The sequence below is a fragment of the Corapipo altera genome, unplaced genomic scaffold, assembly GCF_003945725.1.
Source record: "Corapipo altera isolate COAL_440 unplaced genomic scaffold, ASM394572v1 161, whole genome shotgun sequence".
NCBI lineage: Eukaryota > Metazoa > Chordata > Aves > Passeriformes > Pipridae > Corapipo > Corapipo altera.
In genome coordinates, this window is record NW_020884979.1 from 855,581 (window position 1) to 872,064 (window position 16,484).

General features: G+C 47.5%; 1 protein-coding gene across 1 annotated transcript in view; it reads right to left on the reverse strand.

Moving 5' to 3' along the window:
• Positions 1–459: 459 nt before the first annotated feature.
• Positions 460–16,484, reverse strand: part of RNLS (renalase, FAD dependent amine oxidase) — a 63,582-nt gene continuing 47,557 nt past the window's right edge. The window contains exons 5-7 of the mRNA XM_027665659.1: positions 14,224–14,397; positions 4,298–4,473; positions 460–791 (exon numbers count right to left, since the gene is read on the reverse strand). Of these exons, the coding sequence (XP_027521460.1) occupies positions 639–791; positions 4,298–4,473; positions 14,224–14,397 (503 nt within the window). The 3' untranslated portion in view covers positions 460–638. The remainder of the gene's footprint in view (positions 792–4,297; positions 4,474–14,223; positions 14,398–16,484) is intronic.

Consider the following 16,484-nt stretch of genomic DNA (forward strand, 5'->3'; position numbering starts at 1 on the left):
GTTGGAAGGGACCTTCAAGATCATCCAGTGCCACCCCCCTGCCATGGGCAGGGACACCTCCCACTAGCCCAGGTTGCTCCAAGCCCTGTCCAACCTGGCCTTGGACACTTCCAGGGATCCAGGGGCAGCCACAGCTTCTCTGGGCAACCTGTGCCAGGGCCTCCCCACCCTCACAGCCAAGAATTTATTCCTAATACATCATCTAAACCCACTCAGTCATTTTGCAGTCATTCCCCCTTGTCCTGTCACTAAGACAAGGAGTAAACAAGGAGTTTACAGGGAGCAAATTTGGTGGCTCCATGGATTTTTGTGCTGTTTCAAGGCAGGCTCCTCTCCTTGACATAATTTTCAGGGGCTGTAAAAGTATCAGGAGACCTGGAAAGGCTGCTGGAGCTCCGTGCCTCTGACTAGAGCCAGAAAAAGCTTTTCTTCAATCAAAGTAACCACTCACAGTACAGATTCTGGAAAATCCAATTTAATTCCATCCCAGTAATTATTACAGCACACCGATACATCTCCCTTTATTTATTTTAGCAAGACAGAGGCCAGTGATGTTGACATTAAACTCGAATTCAATCCCTCACAGGAAAATTCATCATAAATCTAGATGAAATTCAGCAGCTTTGACTTGGAAATTGCTATAAATGAGGCTTCACAGCCTCTGCAAGACTCATGGCAGATTCTATGCAGCCATCGAAGTTGGAGCGGGTGAATCCATCGCCCCCACAAATCAGAAGAGGTTGAGTATGAAGAGTCATTTGTCCTGGACAATTGGGCACAGCCTTTGTAACCTGGAAAAGAAAAGCATACAGACAGTTGGAAGAGAAAGTATCTCATTTACCTGAATTTCACACTAGAAGGGTCTGTTTTCCTTAGGGAAAGCCTTGGTGAGAACCCCAGAATGGCTTGGGTTGGGAGGGACCTTAAAGATCATCTCTGCTGGCTGTGTGACACATTGTTTAGCCTGTTCCAAACCTACATGCCCATGTTGTACTGGATCAGTGCATCCCAGAGCAGCACTGGTGAATCTCAGCATGGAGACAAGGCAGCAGAAGGTAAGGCAAGGCAGGCACAGGCAGAGAGCATAAAAAAGGGAAGAAGATCATAGAATCACAGAATCATGGAAAAGCCTGGGTTGGAAGGGACCTTAAAGACCACCTAGTTCCATCCAGGGATGCCACAAGATGCAGGAGGAAGGTGGGAAGAAGTAGTCCAAGGAAAGGAATGACAAGACAAGATCCATAAGGATGAACTGTTGGAAAAGAGAGAAAAACATCTAGAAAGGCAAAGACAGAGAAAGAAAACAAAAGGGCAGGAGCATATCAGCAGACCAGCAATAAAGATCAAACCACAGGCTCCTAAAGCATGGTACAGAGAGGACAATTTTGTTCTCATCATTTCTGGGTTTTCTGCCTTTGGTCCAAAGACACATGTTGGATTCCCGTGCAGTGAAACATTCCTGTGTCCCACTGTGGGACTGCCAGCTTCACTGAACAAGCCCTTATGTCCAAGGAATCTTACTAAGTCCAGGGCATTTTTCCACTGATTCAAATGTCCACTCAGCTGGCCACTGCTGAGCCATTATCTGCCACTGCCAAGTGTGGAGCAGCTGCAAACCAGCCACATTTATGTCACTGGCTGCATTTTGTGTTACTGCAGCTCTTTAAAGGAGGCAATTACCCAAAACAGCCAGTTGCAACCCAACTTAACAGAAGAGTCTATCCAGGTATGGGAAATCCAGCCAGAGATCCTCCCTCTCAGACTAATTTTAAGTCAGTATTTAATTTATTCCTAAATTTTTTCTTACAGACTGAGCAGAGAAGGAATGAAGGAAGGTTTAGCAGAAAGAGGTTTTTTGAGTGTCCTTCCCTGTTGGCTGCTGAGTGCTTGTTTGATGCTGACTGTACCAAAGAGCTCCTGGTTTGTGATCTCAGCCTGCAACCTTCTCACCTGCATGGCAAGATTGTGTGAGCAATGTATGGAAGACCCTCACTCCAGGCAGGGGAAAGGAATGATCCTCCTCCTCCTTCACGTTCTTCTGGTGGTATCCAACATAAATTCCAGATTACCCTTATTGGTATTCGGTCAAAGGTTGGACTTGATGACTTTGGAGGTGTTTTCCAACCATAGTGATTCCATGATTCCATATAAAGGGACTCTCTCAAAGACACGTGGTGGGTTGGGAAGCTGGTGGCTCTGAATGCTAATGGTGCCTCCCCATAATTAAAGCAGGGGATCCAGAACTGCAGCTGTGCTGCTAAGCAGTGTCAGTAGAATTTTGGGAGTCCTAATCCCTCATCTGCCACGGATAATTGTAATGTCTGCATTTTAATCCCAGGATTGTGTTTGGCCATGTGAAGGATGTTACAGCCGGATTTAATTAACAAGTAGGATAAATCCCATCTAAAAGAGTCAGGGGAAAGATGCACTCATCTTATCAGTTCCCTTTGCCTCTGTGGCAACAGCTTATTATAACTGAAAGTAAAGATAGCTCTAAGAGAAAGAGGGAGCTCTGTCCCAGATATTTAATTTAGGCAGTGATTATTTTATAGGGTGGCATTAGAGATCTCTTTATGGAGATAACACGTCTGACCTACACCGACTTCTTTGCAGCCTAAGACATATTGACATTCATCTCCCGAATTACAGACTGGGGGTAATTCCTCCTGTGGCACAGCCAGAAAGCACCAGCAGCTGCTGAAGGTGGTTTGCAGCAAGAGAGACAGGGGCTGGATGGGGCTTGGAGCAACCAGGTCTAGTGGAAGGTGTTGGAATGAGATGATTTAAAGTCCTTTCCAACACAAACCATTCTGTGATTCCAGGATTCTGTAATCAATCCCGTGTGTCCATCATTTTGTCAGGCTGCAAAAAGCACAGTCATTTTGCAGAATGCAATTGAGACTTTTTTTGTCTTGATTCATTACGAAGAAATTAACTGCCATTCCTGTCTTTTCCTTTATCCAGGGTGGAATAAATCCGAATGGGCCATATTTAATGCATGTCACCTTATATGTCACCTCTGACACTATGTTAAAAGTGTGGGTAGTGCAAGGAAAGGCACGTTAAGCCCCTTCCTTGCACACATAAGCAAAGCAGCTGAACTGGGCAGATTTTCTGCTGTATATCTGTGATAGCAGCAGAACGTAGGGTGTATTCATTCTGCTTAGAAATACTTCTTACTTTGTTTTGGGAACCCTTTCCAGAGCTGGTCAGCCAAGTGTCTGTCTGCTGGAGACAGATCCAGCCCTTCTCCTCCCTACCACCTGCAGCTCTGGTGCTCACAAGCAGTTTGAGGCAGGAAGGTAACAGGGAAGGCAGAAGAAAAGACCAGAAGTCACAACCAGAAAACAATACCTGAACAGTGACAACTGTATGGAGACTTAGATTTTTTTTTTTTTTGCAAAAAACCCCAACCCTGAAGTGATAAGAGGAACATACAAACATACCATGATTTTGATATGATTTATATAAATATTAATAATACCTGTGCTAAGGTCGCTTTTGCAATCTACCAATACCTAACTCCCAGAAAAATAAACTCTGTGCTAACGAGACCAGGTTCCCAAACTGGATGCAGATCAAGGGCTACGAGCAGACTTCACAACAGTCGTCTACAGCAACTTTTCCAGACTTCATAAAAAGGAGAAATTTTTAGGGGACTGCTCTAAAAGTAAATATTTTGCAGCAACTTCCATGTTCAATTTCACCAATGTAATTTAACTTGAGAGGCTTTGGGTAAACATGTAGATACACTCCAATGCGTTAGGAAATTGCCAACAATTTCCTTGGATTTTTAAAAGAAGCCTGTAAAATATACACATTTTGCTATTATTACCCTTAGGTAGTTTACTTTAAAATATTTTTTGCGTAACATGCTGTTAAATTGAACTGGGCCAAATCAAATAATAACAATTAGTCCCTCTGAACTCAAGGACTTCTGCTACTCTGTGGTAGGGTGGGAATTTTGCTAATAATATCACATATTTTTGGATGTGGAGAAATGGATTGAGTCATGTTTTTAAATACCAGTGAAAATCCCACTGAAGTACATGGGATTTACTTCCTTCCTGCACACTGCTCCTGTCCCTCCTTACAAGGAGAGCTGCAGAACTGACCACTGAGCCGGGGCCACGATGCAGAAACATGGCTAGAAATGACCTGGCTGTTGCTGGCCAGCCTTGGATGCTGCTCATGGCTACGTGGAGGAATGTACTACGGATATTGGGCAACTACCCCCTTTCCTCTTGTTCCCTGAGGGTGAAAACCACAGCTCCAGACTGATCCCACCACAGAGTACCTGGGAGTATCTCCACTTGTGACACTTGATGCTGCTTGGTTTAGGCAGGGATGGCACAATCCTCTCCAGGTGACTGAGAATTATCTGCTGCACCTCTGCAGGGTCTGAATCCAGGTACTCACTTCCAAATGTCACAGTCGTGTGGACAACAAGTGAAGGCCCAACTTGAGGAGACTCTGAAATAAAGAGGAGAGATGCTTTTGAAGGATCACTCATTAATACTTGCCTTCCCCACACGCTGACCATTGTGCCTCCAGCCTAGGAGTCAATAAGAATGAAAATATCTGTGGTACCACCCTGTTCTTCCAGCTGGAAAAAACCTACAAGGAACAACAACATAAGTTGTCCACAAGGAACACAAAGAAGAAGTCAAGGGGGACAATCTCTGCAGCATGGAAATACAGAAGACTTGAATCACAGAATGGTTTGGGTTGGAAGGGACCTTAAACATGATCTAGTTCCAATCCCCTGCCACGGGCAGGGACATCTTCAATGAGCTCAGGTTGCTCAGAGCTCCATCCAGCCTGGTCTGGAACATATCCAGGGATGGGGCACGGTCTTTGCTGCACTTCAGCTGAGACTGAGCTGGTGTTTGAATTAAGTGATTCCCTCTGACTCCATTAACCAAAAATTCCCTCTTTTGGAAGCAGAAAGCCTTTTCTGGTTAAACCTTTCCTTGAATTAGAACATTCCTAGAAAAAATACTTTAGTTTCAGGTAACGAGTGTTTTGTGAGCAAGGAACCCAAAAAGGAAGAGGCAGCTGAACACTTTCTGACCAGTTCTGGCTGTGAGGTACCAAGCTGGAGAGAAGTCTTTATCTCTGCTGTGTCAGTGAAGAGATTCCAGCTCCTCAAGCTGGAGACCCCCTTTGGGAAGATGACAAATTCCAGCTTTCCAAAGGCAACCAAAATGTCTTCCTCTGGTAAGCTTTCTCTCTTGGGCTGATCACTTCAGCACACACCACTGAGGTGCAGCAGTGCCAAGTCTGGCACCCACAGCAAGCATGAAAACCACGGCTTTAACTTCAGCTGGAAGGACCCCCTCACTGAGTCTCTTTGGGGTGGGCCAGCTCAGCCAACTCTTGCTCTTGAGAACTGGGAAAACGAGGCAAAAAGGGTGGGAAGATGTTTCCCGATTTCACAGGCCATAGCTCTGTGGGCATCAGCTTTTCCAACTGTCTGGAAAAACATCAGAAACGCTACTCAGCCTTTCCTTCCCCTTTTGGGGGAGAAAACAGGGATTCTGATGTCTCTCCACAGAGAATGTGAGGGACAGAAGACCATGTGGGGAAGCCTATCAGGTACCGTGGGATTTATTACAATGTACATGGTATTTTGGCAAATACTTCCACCTCAACTTGGCAAAAAGGCTCATTAAAAGAGCATTTTAATAAAATAAATATTCATTGCTTGCTGTGTCTTGTTAAAGCCAATGATTCCACCAATGATTCCACCAATGATCCCAGCCAAGGGCCACCTTCTCTCAAATCTCTCATCTCTTCCACAGCATGTACAAAACAAGTTTCTGGAGAACAGGCAGTTCGTTGAGTTTTTAATTCCTCCGAGCTACTGATAGCTTGGAGAGCTTCCAGAGGCCACTGAGTCACAGCCTTCCAGTACTGAAATATGCAGCCCGCGAGGATCAACTTTAGCCTCAAGCCCTTTTCTTTCTTCTGCAAAAGTACTGGCTAAAACAGGAGTCCAAAATAGACTTTTCCCTGAGAGCAGTGGGGGGATCTCAGTCCTGTTGCCCCGTGGGTGAACAACTGTTGGGGGAGTAAAACCCATCCTCTTCCTTCCAACGAGTTCAGATCAGGCTGCAACAGCCTGCTGGGAAACCAGGGCTGCTGGCAGGGCTGCTGGGCAAGTTTTAATTTCCTTTGTTTGTGGCAAGGATGTAAGCTGGCCATGGCCGTGCCAGGAGGGCCAACCCTGCCCTGGGGGCATCAGGGAGGGGATTGTCCTGCTCTGCTCTGCCCTGGGGCAGCCTCACCTCAACATTGGGGCAGTTTGGGGGGACACAATATCAGAAAGATCTGAAGCCATTAAAGAGTGTCCAGAGGAGGTAACGAGGATGGGGAAGGTCCTTGTTTTGAAGCCGTGCGAGGACACTGAGGGCACTTGGTGTGTTCAGCTGGAGCAGAGGAGACTGAGGGGAGACCTCACTGCAGTTCCAACTGCCTGGGCAGGGGCAGAGGAGGGGCAGGGACTGAGCTCTGCTCTGGGGGGACCAGGGACAGCACCCAGGGAATGGCTGGAGCTGTGTCAGGGCAGGCTCAGGTTGGATCTCAGGGAAAGGTTCTTCCCCCAGAGGGTGGTTGGGCACTGACCAGGCTCCCCAGGGCAGTGGGCACAGCACCAAGGCTGCCAGAGTTCCAGGAGGGTTTGGATGATCCTCTCAGACACATGGGGTGACTCCTGGGGATGGTCCTGTGGGGCCCTGAGTGTTGGGGGGGTGTCCATCCTTGGGGACTGCCCCAACTCCCCTGCACACCTGCTGTAGCTGTGACATTTGCTCTGCCAGGAGCAGGGACAGGCCAGAGTCCCTCACCCTGCTCCCTCCAGCTGGAACCTGGCAGAATTTGTGTAAATCCATGAAAACAGAGGAGGAGAACCTCCATCACTGAGCAGCATGAAGTACAAGCTGTCATAGGGAGAGGACGCATCAGCTACCTGGAAGGGGTGTCAAGGACAAAGAGCATGGGAGTGATTAAGGCTCACCATACACCACACTTTGGCCAGTTCCAGCCATGAATTGAGCAGCAAAGTCTCCCCAAGTTGAACTTCCTGTGGAAACTGGAACTTGACCTAGAACCTGGGAATGAGGGGAAAGGTTTTTGGATTGTGAGAAGGCAGTAGCAGCCATCAGCTTCTTAACATTTTGGGACTGTCTCAACACTCGTCATTAATTCCCAGCTGGAGAAATCACACAGGCTGTGTTAAAAAAGAGGAGGACAGACTGCTGACAGTGAGAATTTATACAGGATTAAGCCTGTTAGGAGTCCTGTCTTCCAGAAAAAGGATAGGGCTAATAAAAGATCCCTGGAAAAGAACACAGAGAACAGAGCTCACTTCCCCAGTACAGTGGCTTGTAGCTCCAGGCCATCTGATGTCAGAAACGTGGTTCTTAGCTTTAAGTAACACATTTAGTGTGGAATTGTGGTGTCCTGGCTGAAGCTGCTCAGGCTGGAAGCGTGGCTGTCACTGTCACATGGGATACAGAGATTCAGGGGTGAATTCCTCCAGGCACTCTGTACTCCAGGACAGTGACAAAGTGAATGGTCCGTGGAGCCAAGTCCTCCCACGGGGACCTCCTTCTGCCCAGAGAAGTTCTCAGATGGTATTGAGAATGTGAAGTCAGCTCCTGTGGTGGTCACATCCTCCTTACCAACAGTCTCAGAGAAGGAAGAGGACAGGGAAATCACAATAAAATAAAGTATATAAAATTATGATGAAAACAATTAACCAAAACATATGTTCCTGGAGAAAGATCACAGAAAGATCTGTCCACCAAAATCTTCTTCCTTGCAAAATGCAAAAGCTCCTTTTTTCTGACGAATCTACGCCAAGGTCAGGGTTCAGAGCCCCTAAATTCAAAAGGGATTTTAGAGATGAGCTGCAATCCCTGGGATCCACAGAGGCCTGAATTTTCCTCAGAAAAGAGAACACCATCAGAGCCTGAAAGTCACAGGATCCATCTGGCAAATGGTCAGGATGGTGTTCTGGGGCAGGCTGAAAAGTAACTGTGGAGAGGGAGGAACTGGAGGGTAACGTGGATTTCAAGGCAGCAGGAAGGGGACAGAGCACAGTGCTCTTGGGACAATATCAATGGCAGGAGGTACTCTGCCCTTTGACACTGCCTGGGGAGACCTGGCAAACACAGGGAGCAGCAGCTATAGCTCCTACTGTCCTCGAGAAAGCAGAAACCAACTGGATTTTCCCAAACAATAATATTCTAGGAGAGATAATCATGCCTAAGAGCCACTGTGGAGCATGTTTTGCAGTTGCTCAGCCAAAAGGCTTTGAAGCAGGAAATCCTAGGCCACAAGGGACACAGTGTCCAGTGAGGCGTCAAGGACAGGGCGTTCAGAGAGGCTCATCAGCCCTGACCTTAGAAGTCGTTGTGCTGGTTTAGGACTGAAGCACTTTTGTGGAGAAGCATGAGGCAGCACAGGCTGGAATCTGCACGCCCTGGAAGCAGCCTGTGGCTCACAGGCTCTGCAGAGCCCAGAGATCCACCGACCCTCGGGAGAATGAGATCTGCTTCCACAGAGGCATAAAAAGTAAGCAGCCACGACCTGCTGATCAGTCTGCAGGCTCCACAGATGCATCCATAAAATGTCCACAGAGAGGGTGGAAAATTCTTCCTGGTTCAGCTGTGCTGACATTAAAACTTGCTGGACAGCAAACATGGACAGAGCTTGAAGAATTTCCTGTCTTCGCCAACGGGGTTTGCTTGGACTCACTTCCCAGTTCATTTATTAGTGTGTTCAGTAAATACTCACCAGAACATTGTCTGCCTCAGACTCACAGGACTTAGGGAGGGAGGGAGGAACCTCTGGAGGTCTCCAGTCCAACCTCCTGCTCAAAACTGGAGCCAGCTTCAAAGGGAGATCATACCCCTATTGTTGGAGTGCTCAGGGATTGATCCAAGGGTTACAACCTAGTCTCCAGAAGAGAACTGTATATGGATGTGACAGGCACGCATCTCCCACAGGAATGTTTTCCGCCCTCTTAGAGGAATGGAGTCAAGTCTTTTTCTCATGTTCCTGCCCAAAACCTGGAGTCATAACAGATACCGATAAAAAACAAGATGTGGTTGTTTCCTGCCCCTCGAGATTTTTTTAATCATACTGGGGAGATGTGTTTTGCAATTCAGACCCCGTTCAGGTCGTGGGTAGCATGAGGGGAAGGGAAAGGGCATTTGCCACACCAAAAAAAAAAACAACCTGGAAATTAGGCTGCAGAGGAAACGCTGCTGGGTCAGCGTGGAGGGCAGCAGAGAAGCTGGACACCTCCAGACAGCCTGGAACTGTATCCCTGCACCCTGGGAGGGATCAGCACACTGCCAAAAGAGAAGTCAACACGCAGGACTCATAAAACTCTACCTAAAATGAAAAAAAAAAAAAAAAGAGCAGTGAGTAACTTTATTACACCTAGAAAATAAGCAAGAGAGATTGAGGGTCACTTCCCAAATGCCACGCTGCTATTTGGCAGAAGGGCTAGCAAGCTCTCCCAGTTATCCTCAGAAGTTCCCATGGTTTGTAAGGTCCCATATTCTCCCTGGAATAAAATCCACTCTATCTATAGACAAGGCACATTTGGGAGGAAAAATTCTTCTTTTGGTACTGAGAAGATAAAGGAATCTATATTTTAAAATTAAAAAGGATACTCAAGGATTACATCAACCCTAAAAACCTCTAAGAGGAATCTTCCCTTTAAATTATATAGCCCTGGAGTTAAAGAAGGGAACCACTTCCACTTTTATGTGTCATCTATCTTTAGTCCTCCGGAACGCAAAGAGATGCAAAGACTGTGGTATTACAGAAATAATTTATACTGAAGAATTCCCACTGTCCCCCGGACCAGTTATAAATATTGATGGGGTGTTTAAGGCAGCCAATCACACAAATATTTAATATTCATGCCCGGTGCATGGGGAATTCAACATACACTTCTTGTAGGCTCTTCCTTATGTAACCTTCCAGCGCGTTACCTCTGCGGATGGGGATGGGATTTCTACAAGCAGCAGCTGAGACCCTGAGCTGATGGAAAAAGCCTTCCTTCCCGGAGGGCCACCGCGCTCCCCACGACACCAGCAACGGCAGCGTCGGAGAAACGGCCTCGTCACCCACTCACCCGCAGAGACTGAGGGGAAAACAGAGGTCAGCCATGGTTCCCGGTCAGGAACCAGGCTGTGTCACCATGGAGCCAGCCACCTGGAGAGACTGAGGAGAGACATCACTGCACTTACAACTTCTGTGTGAGGGGTAGAGGAGGGGCAGGGACTGAGCTCTGGGGGGACCTGAGGGAATGGTCTGGAGTTGTGTCAGGACAGGTTCATGTTGGATCTTAGAAAGAGGTTCTTGGGCACTGACCAGGTTCCCCAGGGCAGTGGGCACAGCCCCAAGGCTGCCAGAGCTCAAGAAGTGTTTGTGACTCTTGGGGATGGGCCTGTGCAGGGCTGAGGGTTGGACTGGATGACCCTCGTGGGTCCCTCCCAGCTCAGCACATTCTGTGAGAGTTATGTTGAGCGCAAACTTATGACTCACAGACTATCAATACACTCTAAATGTCTGAAGAAGCAGCAAGCCTTGAGCAGTCTGCACAAAGGAAATAAGGAGGAAACAAAAAGAGAGGGGATGCTGACACGTCTCCCAGCAAGGAGAGGCTTTATGAGTTCACAGGTGTCGTGCAACGAGCGGCAAATCCGAGAGCGCTGCCGCTCATCCCCACACAGCAAGGCACAGGGGGTCCACGGGGAAGGCTGAGATTGCTGGAAAATTACAGACTGCAGCTCACTGGCCCCACTGACAAACCCATCCTACTGTACATTATAACAAGGCTGTTTCGGTATCTCACAGGTAATATGTGAAATTTGTACATCTCTGCTTTACTGAGTGAGTCACAGCAGGCACTGCCACGCCCCACATGAATGACAAGGACACCTTGGACTTCCATAGCGAGGGCCAGACTTTGTCTTTAGGCCTTTGAAGGTTAGACTACCTGCTTTTAGGGAGGTGTCATACATGTAGCTGTTTGAGTCCCTTAGCAGGAAGCTGACAGAAACCTGGAATGGTTTGGGTTGGCAGGGGCCTTAGGGATCATTCAGTTCCAACCCTGCTGCAAGGGAGAACTATCAGCTACAGTTATTTCCTTTGGACCTCTATTGTTCAATGCTGCCTACTAAAAAGCCACTATTTGAGGTGGTAATGAGGGTTAGATAAACCTCCATTTATTGTGGATACAAGGTAGGTGAAGAAACAACTAGAGAAGGTGATGGCTTTTTGGGAAGGATGACTGTCCTGAAAGATCTCAGCTGCCTCACCCAGGAGTCACAACATAAATCTTAGCCTGAGCTGAACACTTACATTTTCCTTGTCACCACCATCTTCCTCAGATGAATCACAATCAGTCAAGGTTGAAGAACAGAAGAATGAGAAGAAAACTGAGTGGAGCTGGGTGCTAAAATGGACAGCAAGGTGCTGCTGTGCCTCCCACTGAGATGTTCTGGAGGTCAGTCAGAAGCACAGAAGGAAAAACACAAACGAAAGACACTTGCAGGTGCACTAAAACAAACACAAAGGAACTTTACACTCAAGTGTTTTGGTTGCAGGACTCCACGTGTAAATAAATCTCACACTCAGCCTCCCTTGCCCACCTTGTCCAAAGTCTGGATGTGTGTGTCTGTCTCCACCAGCAGCACGTGCTTGGAGAAAAGTGGGTGACTGCTTCTGGTTTTTACATAATATGCTTTGTACTTGGTTAAATTTTTTTCAATTTGGAGGCAGCAAAGTTATTTGATAATTCCTTTAGAATCCCATGTTCATTGGTCTCAGTGCTGGTGTTTTGAGGCCACATAGGAATGCAGGTGGGGAAAGCATGGATGAGTTTCTCCCTTGGGCTGTGTCCTCTTTGACAGGACTAAGACCAGATATGGATAATATCAGTAGGTGCTATTAACTATCAAGAATCTTTCGTTAAATGCAACAATGGCAATGTAATCTTAGATTGAAGAACATCTCCAGCTGAACACTGTCAATAACAAGGAGACAATGCCAGCTGAAAACAAAAAATCATCTCTATTTGGCTTTCCTCACACTGTTTTTTACATATTCACTCTCAGTCCCTGCTGGAGAAAGCACACCAGGCTGGATGCATCCTTATTTTGGCCAGTTCAGCCATTCTTTTGTTTTGTTTCCTCTCTTTTCAGAGCAACAGGCTAAATTCTTGGGGAAAATAACAAATTTGGGCTTCCACAGAGGGCTGGAGCACCTCTGCCAAGAAAGGCTGAGAGAGCTGGAGCTGTTTAGCCTGGAAAAGAGAAGGCTCCAGGAAGACCTCAAAGCCCCTTCCAGTCTCTAAAGGGCCTCCAAGAGAGCTGGAGAGAGACTTTGGACAAGGGCCTGGAGTGACAGGATGGAGGGGAATGGCTTCAAACTGCCAGAGGGCAGGGTTAGATGGGATATTGGGAAGGAATTCTGCCCTGGGAGGGTGAGAAGGCCCTGGCACAGGTTGCCCAGAGAAACTGTGGCTGCCCCTGGATCCCTGGAAGTGTCCAAGGCCAGGTTGGACAGGGCTTGGAGCATCCTGGGTTAGTGGAAGGTGTTCCTGCCCATGGCAGGGGGTTGGAACAAGATGATGCTTAAGGTCTCTTCCAACCCAAACCATTCTGTGATTCTCTGACTCTAATCAGTGACAGCAGCAGCAACAGATCCAGGGGCAACATCCCTGAGCTGAGCCTCAGGGAGTTCAGACTGCAGGTGAAGAAATGCTTCTTCCCCCAGTGGAGGGGTAGCCCTGGGCCAGCTCACCAGCGATGTGGGCATCTCCAGCCCAGTGTTTTTAAAGCCTCAGATAGACAAGGCACGGCCACCCCAACCCTGTGTTCGCAAAGTCTGCTGTTGAGTGGGAGCTGGAGCAGAGATTTCCAGAGGAGGAGACCTCACTGTGGTCCTCAACATCCTCCCAGGGGGCAGCAGAGGGGCAGGTACTGATCCCTTCCCTCTCATGACCAGTGACAGGACCCAGGGAATGGCTGAAGCTGTGCCAGGGCAGACTCAGGTTGGATCTCAGGAAAAGGTTCTTCCCCCAGAGGGTGGTTGGCACTGACCAGGCTCCCCAGGGCAGTGGGCACAGCCCCAAGGCTGCCAGAGCTCCAGGAGAGTTTGGACAACGCTCTGAGGGACAGGGTGGGATTGTTGGGGTGTCCTGGGCATGGCCAGGAGTTGGATTTGATGATCCTGATGGATCCCTTTCAAGTCAGCATATTCTATGATTCCATAGAGGTCCTGGCCCCCAGTGCCCATGTCACACCACAACACTCCCTCCTGACTGCTTATTCCATTAAACTGCACGTACCAAGTGAACTTGGGAACACTTAATAATTGTGTATTAGACAGCAGTTGAATAAGAAAATCCTTATTCTGTGACTGTGAGTCACAGGGCTCTGTGGGTCACCACAAAGGTGGGCAGGTTTTTAACCCCACAACACGTTCGTGGTTCACCCTGGTCACCATCACAACTCAAGTAACAAAATCGGGCAGCATCTCCAGCTCCTGATGAACTTGATTAAACTCAGATGCTGGTGGTTTCTCTTGAGCTATTCTATGCCAACACACTCTTCGTATATGCAATACATTTAATAAATAAAACATATACTTACTCGACTGCCGCCTTCCAGAAATAGACGAGAAGTGTCTGCCTTGTGGGATATTCTCCAAGCCTTACCAAGCAATCATTTCAAGGATTCTCCATGATTATAAAAGCGCACTGGCTAACTCTGAATTGGGCTGAACAGCCTCAATTATATAACTCATTACTACTTCCAAGCATGCTTAGTGGAAAGAACAGGAGTTGTAGAGTGAGATGATGGGAGACAAATTGGCATGTGCATGAATCAACGTTTAAACAAAGGCACTCCGGCTCTTTCTTGGAATAGCAACATTTTGATGTCTCAAATCCCCCGACACTGGTTTCATAAACGCAGTAACGTAAACCATGTGCTGGGTGGTGATTTTCTGAGGACCTTCCCGCTTTCATTGTGTATTTTATTACAGGCCAAATGTGACATTAAATGCTATCCGCTGCGGCTTGGAGTTAAATACTTGCTCTGTTCAGAATAGCAACACTCAATTAAACAGCATTTTTCATGATCTACACCCTCTATTGTCACTGTGTTAAAGGGAAATAATGGGAGCACTGACCTATATTGCGTTTCTTATTATCGATGGAGATGAAGCGTATGCAGGGATTATCAGTGATGTACTGAGCAGCCCAGGGGACATCAATCCGTGCACCAGCTTCATAAAAAAGTCCCAGAGCGTAGCGGGAGGAGTAGCTCACAGATTCCAGTTGCTGCTTTTGACTTTCATTAATTACTGTAGGAAAAAAAAAAGAAAAAAAAAAAAAAGAGAAAGAAAAAAAAAATCAGACAATCCCTCTCTCCTCTCAGAACATTAAATATGTGAATGCTGCGGTTAAGCTGATTATTCCTTCCTGAAAATGACCAGACTGCTAAAACTAAGAATTTAATATTAAGCCTGGTGCTTTGTAATATTTTTTTCTGGGACACCTCTTCATGAAGTTTTAATGGTGCATTATGTAGAGTATGTCCTTCACACACAACCCTCCCCCAGCTGGTGGTGGTTCATCTCCCAGCTCTCTGCTAGTTGCCTCTGACTGGAAACTTCAATGACTGGTGACTTTTTCCCAAATCTTTTCTCAACATGGTGAATAAATTTTAAGAGGTTTGGGTTGCCTCAAGCACACCAAGTAAATGGTTGTACGGCTCAAAAAAAAGCTAAATGACTTCACATATCGACAAAATGAACCCAGAGACTCTTGAATGTCTGGGGAAAATACCCCCACAACTTGTGTGTTGCAACTTGAATGAATAAAAGCACACAAAGGGTTTGTAGTGAGGTTCAGCTCCTTCAGCTGAAGGTATTTTAAAGCAGTTTACAGAGCAAATATAAATCCATTTCTCCCTATGATTAACTCCTCTATCTCCTAGTTACAGTAATATCTGCTTTTTGCCTCAATTCGATAATCTTCATAAAAAGCTGCACAAAGTGGCATTAGCCCCACTGTGCACTCAAATTCTATTTAATTTCATGCCAAAGAGAAATACAACAGCTGGACTAATTGTGGAGGTGGGTTCCATGTCTCTCTTCCTGTGATTGAATGGACAACCAATGCTTCTGTGAGCCAGAGGATCACAAGTCAGATTCCATCCCAAATCCCATCAGAAACCAATCCTGAAACATCTTCAAGAAAAACCCTCACGAATTTTGAGGATTTTCCCCACGTATTTTCCCCACAAATATGCTGGGGAATGGAGAAATGGGGGGGGAGCAGAAAGAAACACTGATCAAAGTGTGAAAGCTGGGCAGAGAAAAGGAGGAGAAACCAGGCATCTGGCAGCAGGGGTGGTGGTGGAGATGGAGGAAGGCAGAGGACAGGCGTGCCCAGGAGGGCAGGACTGGTTGAGCACGATGGGGTTGGAAGGAGCTCCCTTTCCCTCTCCAACACTCTCTCTGAGAAGGTGCCAAGGGGTTCAGTTGCCTCTCACCTCACCCCTGGCACCCAGATCTTTCCAAGCAGGATTTACTCCAAGGTTGCTCTGCCTTCCCCCAGGGCAGGCTGCTCCCTTGGGATCCAGGGCTCCTGGGTGCCTAGGGCTCTGTGCCCACAGTCCAGAGCAGACTGGCATGGAGACCACCCCAGGCTGCAGCAGGGCACTGGATTTCATCCCGCTGTTCCATGCCATCCAAACATTTGACCCAGGCACTGGCAGGACTCCCCCAGCTCCATGAGTCTCCTGCAGGCTGTTCTCTCGCTCCTCCTCCATCCCTCTGCTCTTCCACAGCTTCTCTCCAGCTTTTGCAGCCCCCAGGACTGGGAGATTCCACAACCTGGCAAAGCCTGTCCCAGGAGGAGGGAAAGGGAAGGGATTAAGCAGGACTGCAGGGTGGACTGGAGGACTGCCCTGGAGGAAAGGATGCCAGAGGACCTCGCACATCCTGCCCCACTGGAAATATTCCCTGGCCTGTGCTAAGCTCCTGCTGAAGCCATGGATTTAACAGCACAGGCACATGGTGCCAGCATCTGGGAACCACCTCGGGGCTCTTCTCCAAGTGGGAACAGCGGCGTTGGCGATTTCAGCCCTGCCTGTCCCAGTTCCTCCTGGCAAAGCACAAGAGCCCAGGCAGGGAACAGAGCTGCTGCTAAACACATTAAGCACAGAGCATGGGACAGATCTCACCCAAAATCCCCCTGTCCTCTTTCAGGTAAGGGCTCTGCCTAGCTGGATTCTGAGATGTCCACCACCACCAGGTCCCCTTCCTACAGTACCATAAATAATCACAGCGTCTTGCACATTCTTGCTGTGCTTTGAAAGAATATTAAAGTCCTATAAACAAGCAAACAAACACAAAGCCCTGACATCCCATCTAAACCAGCACTC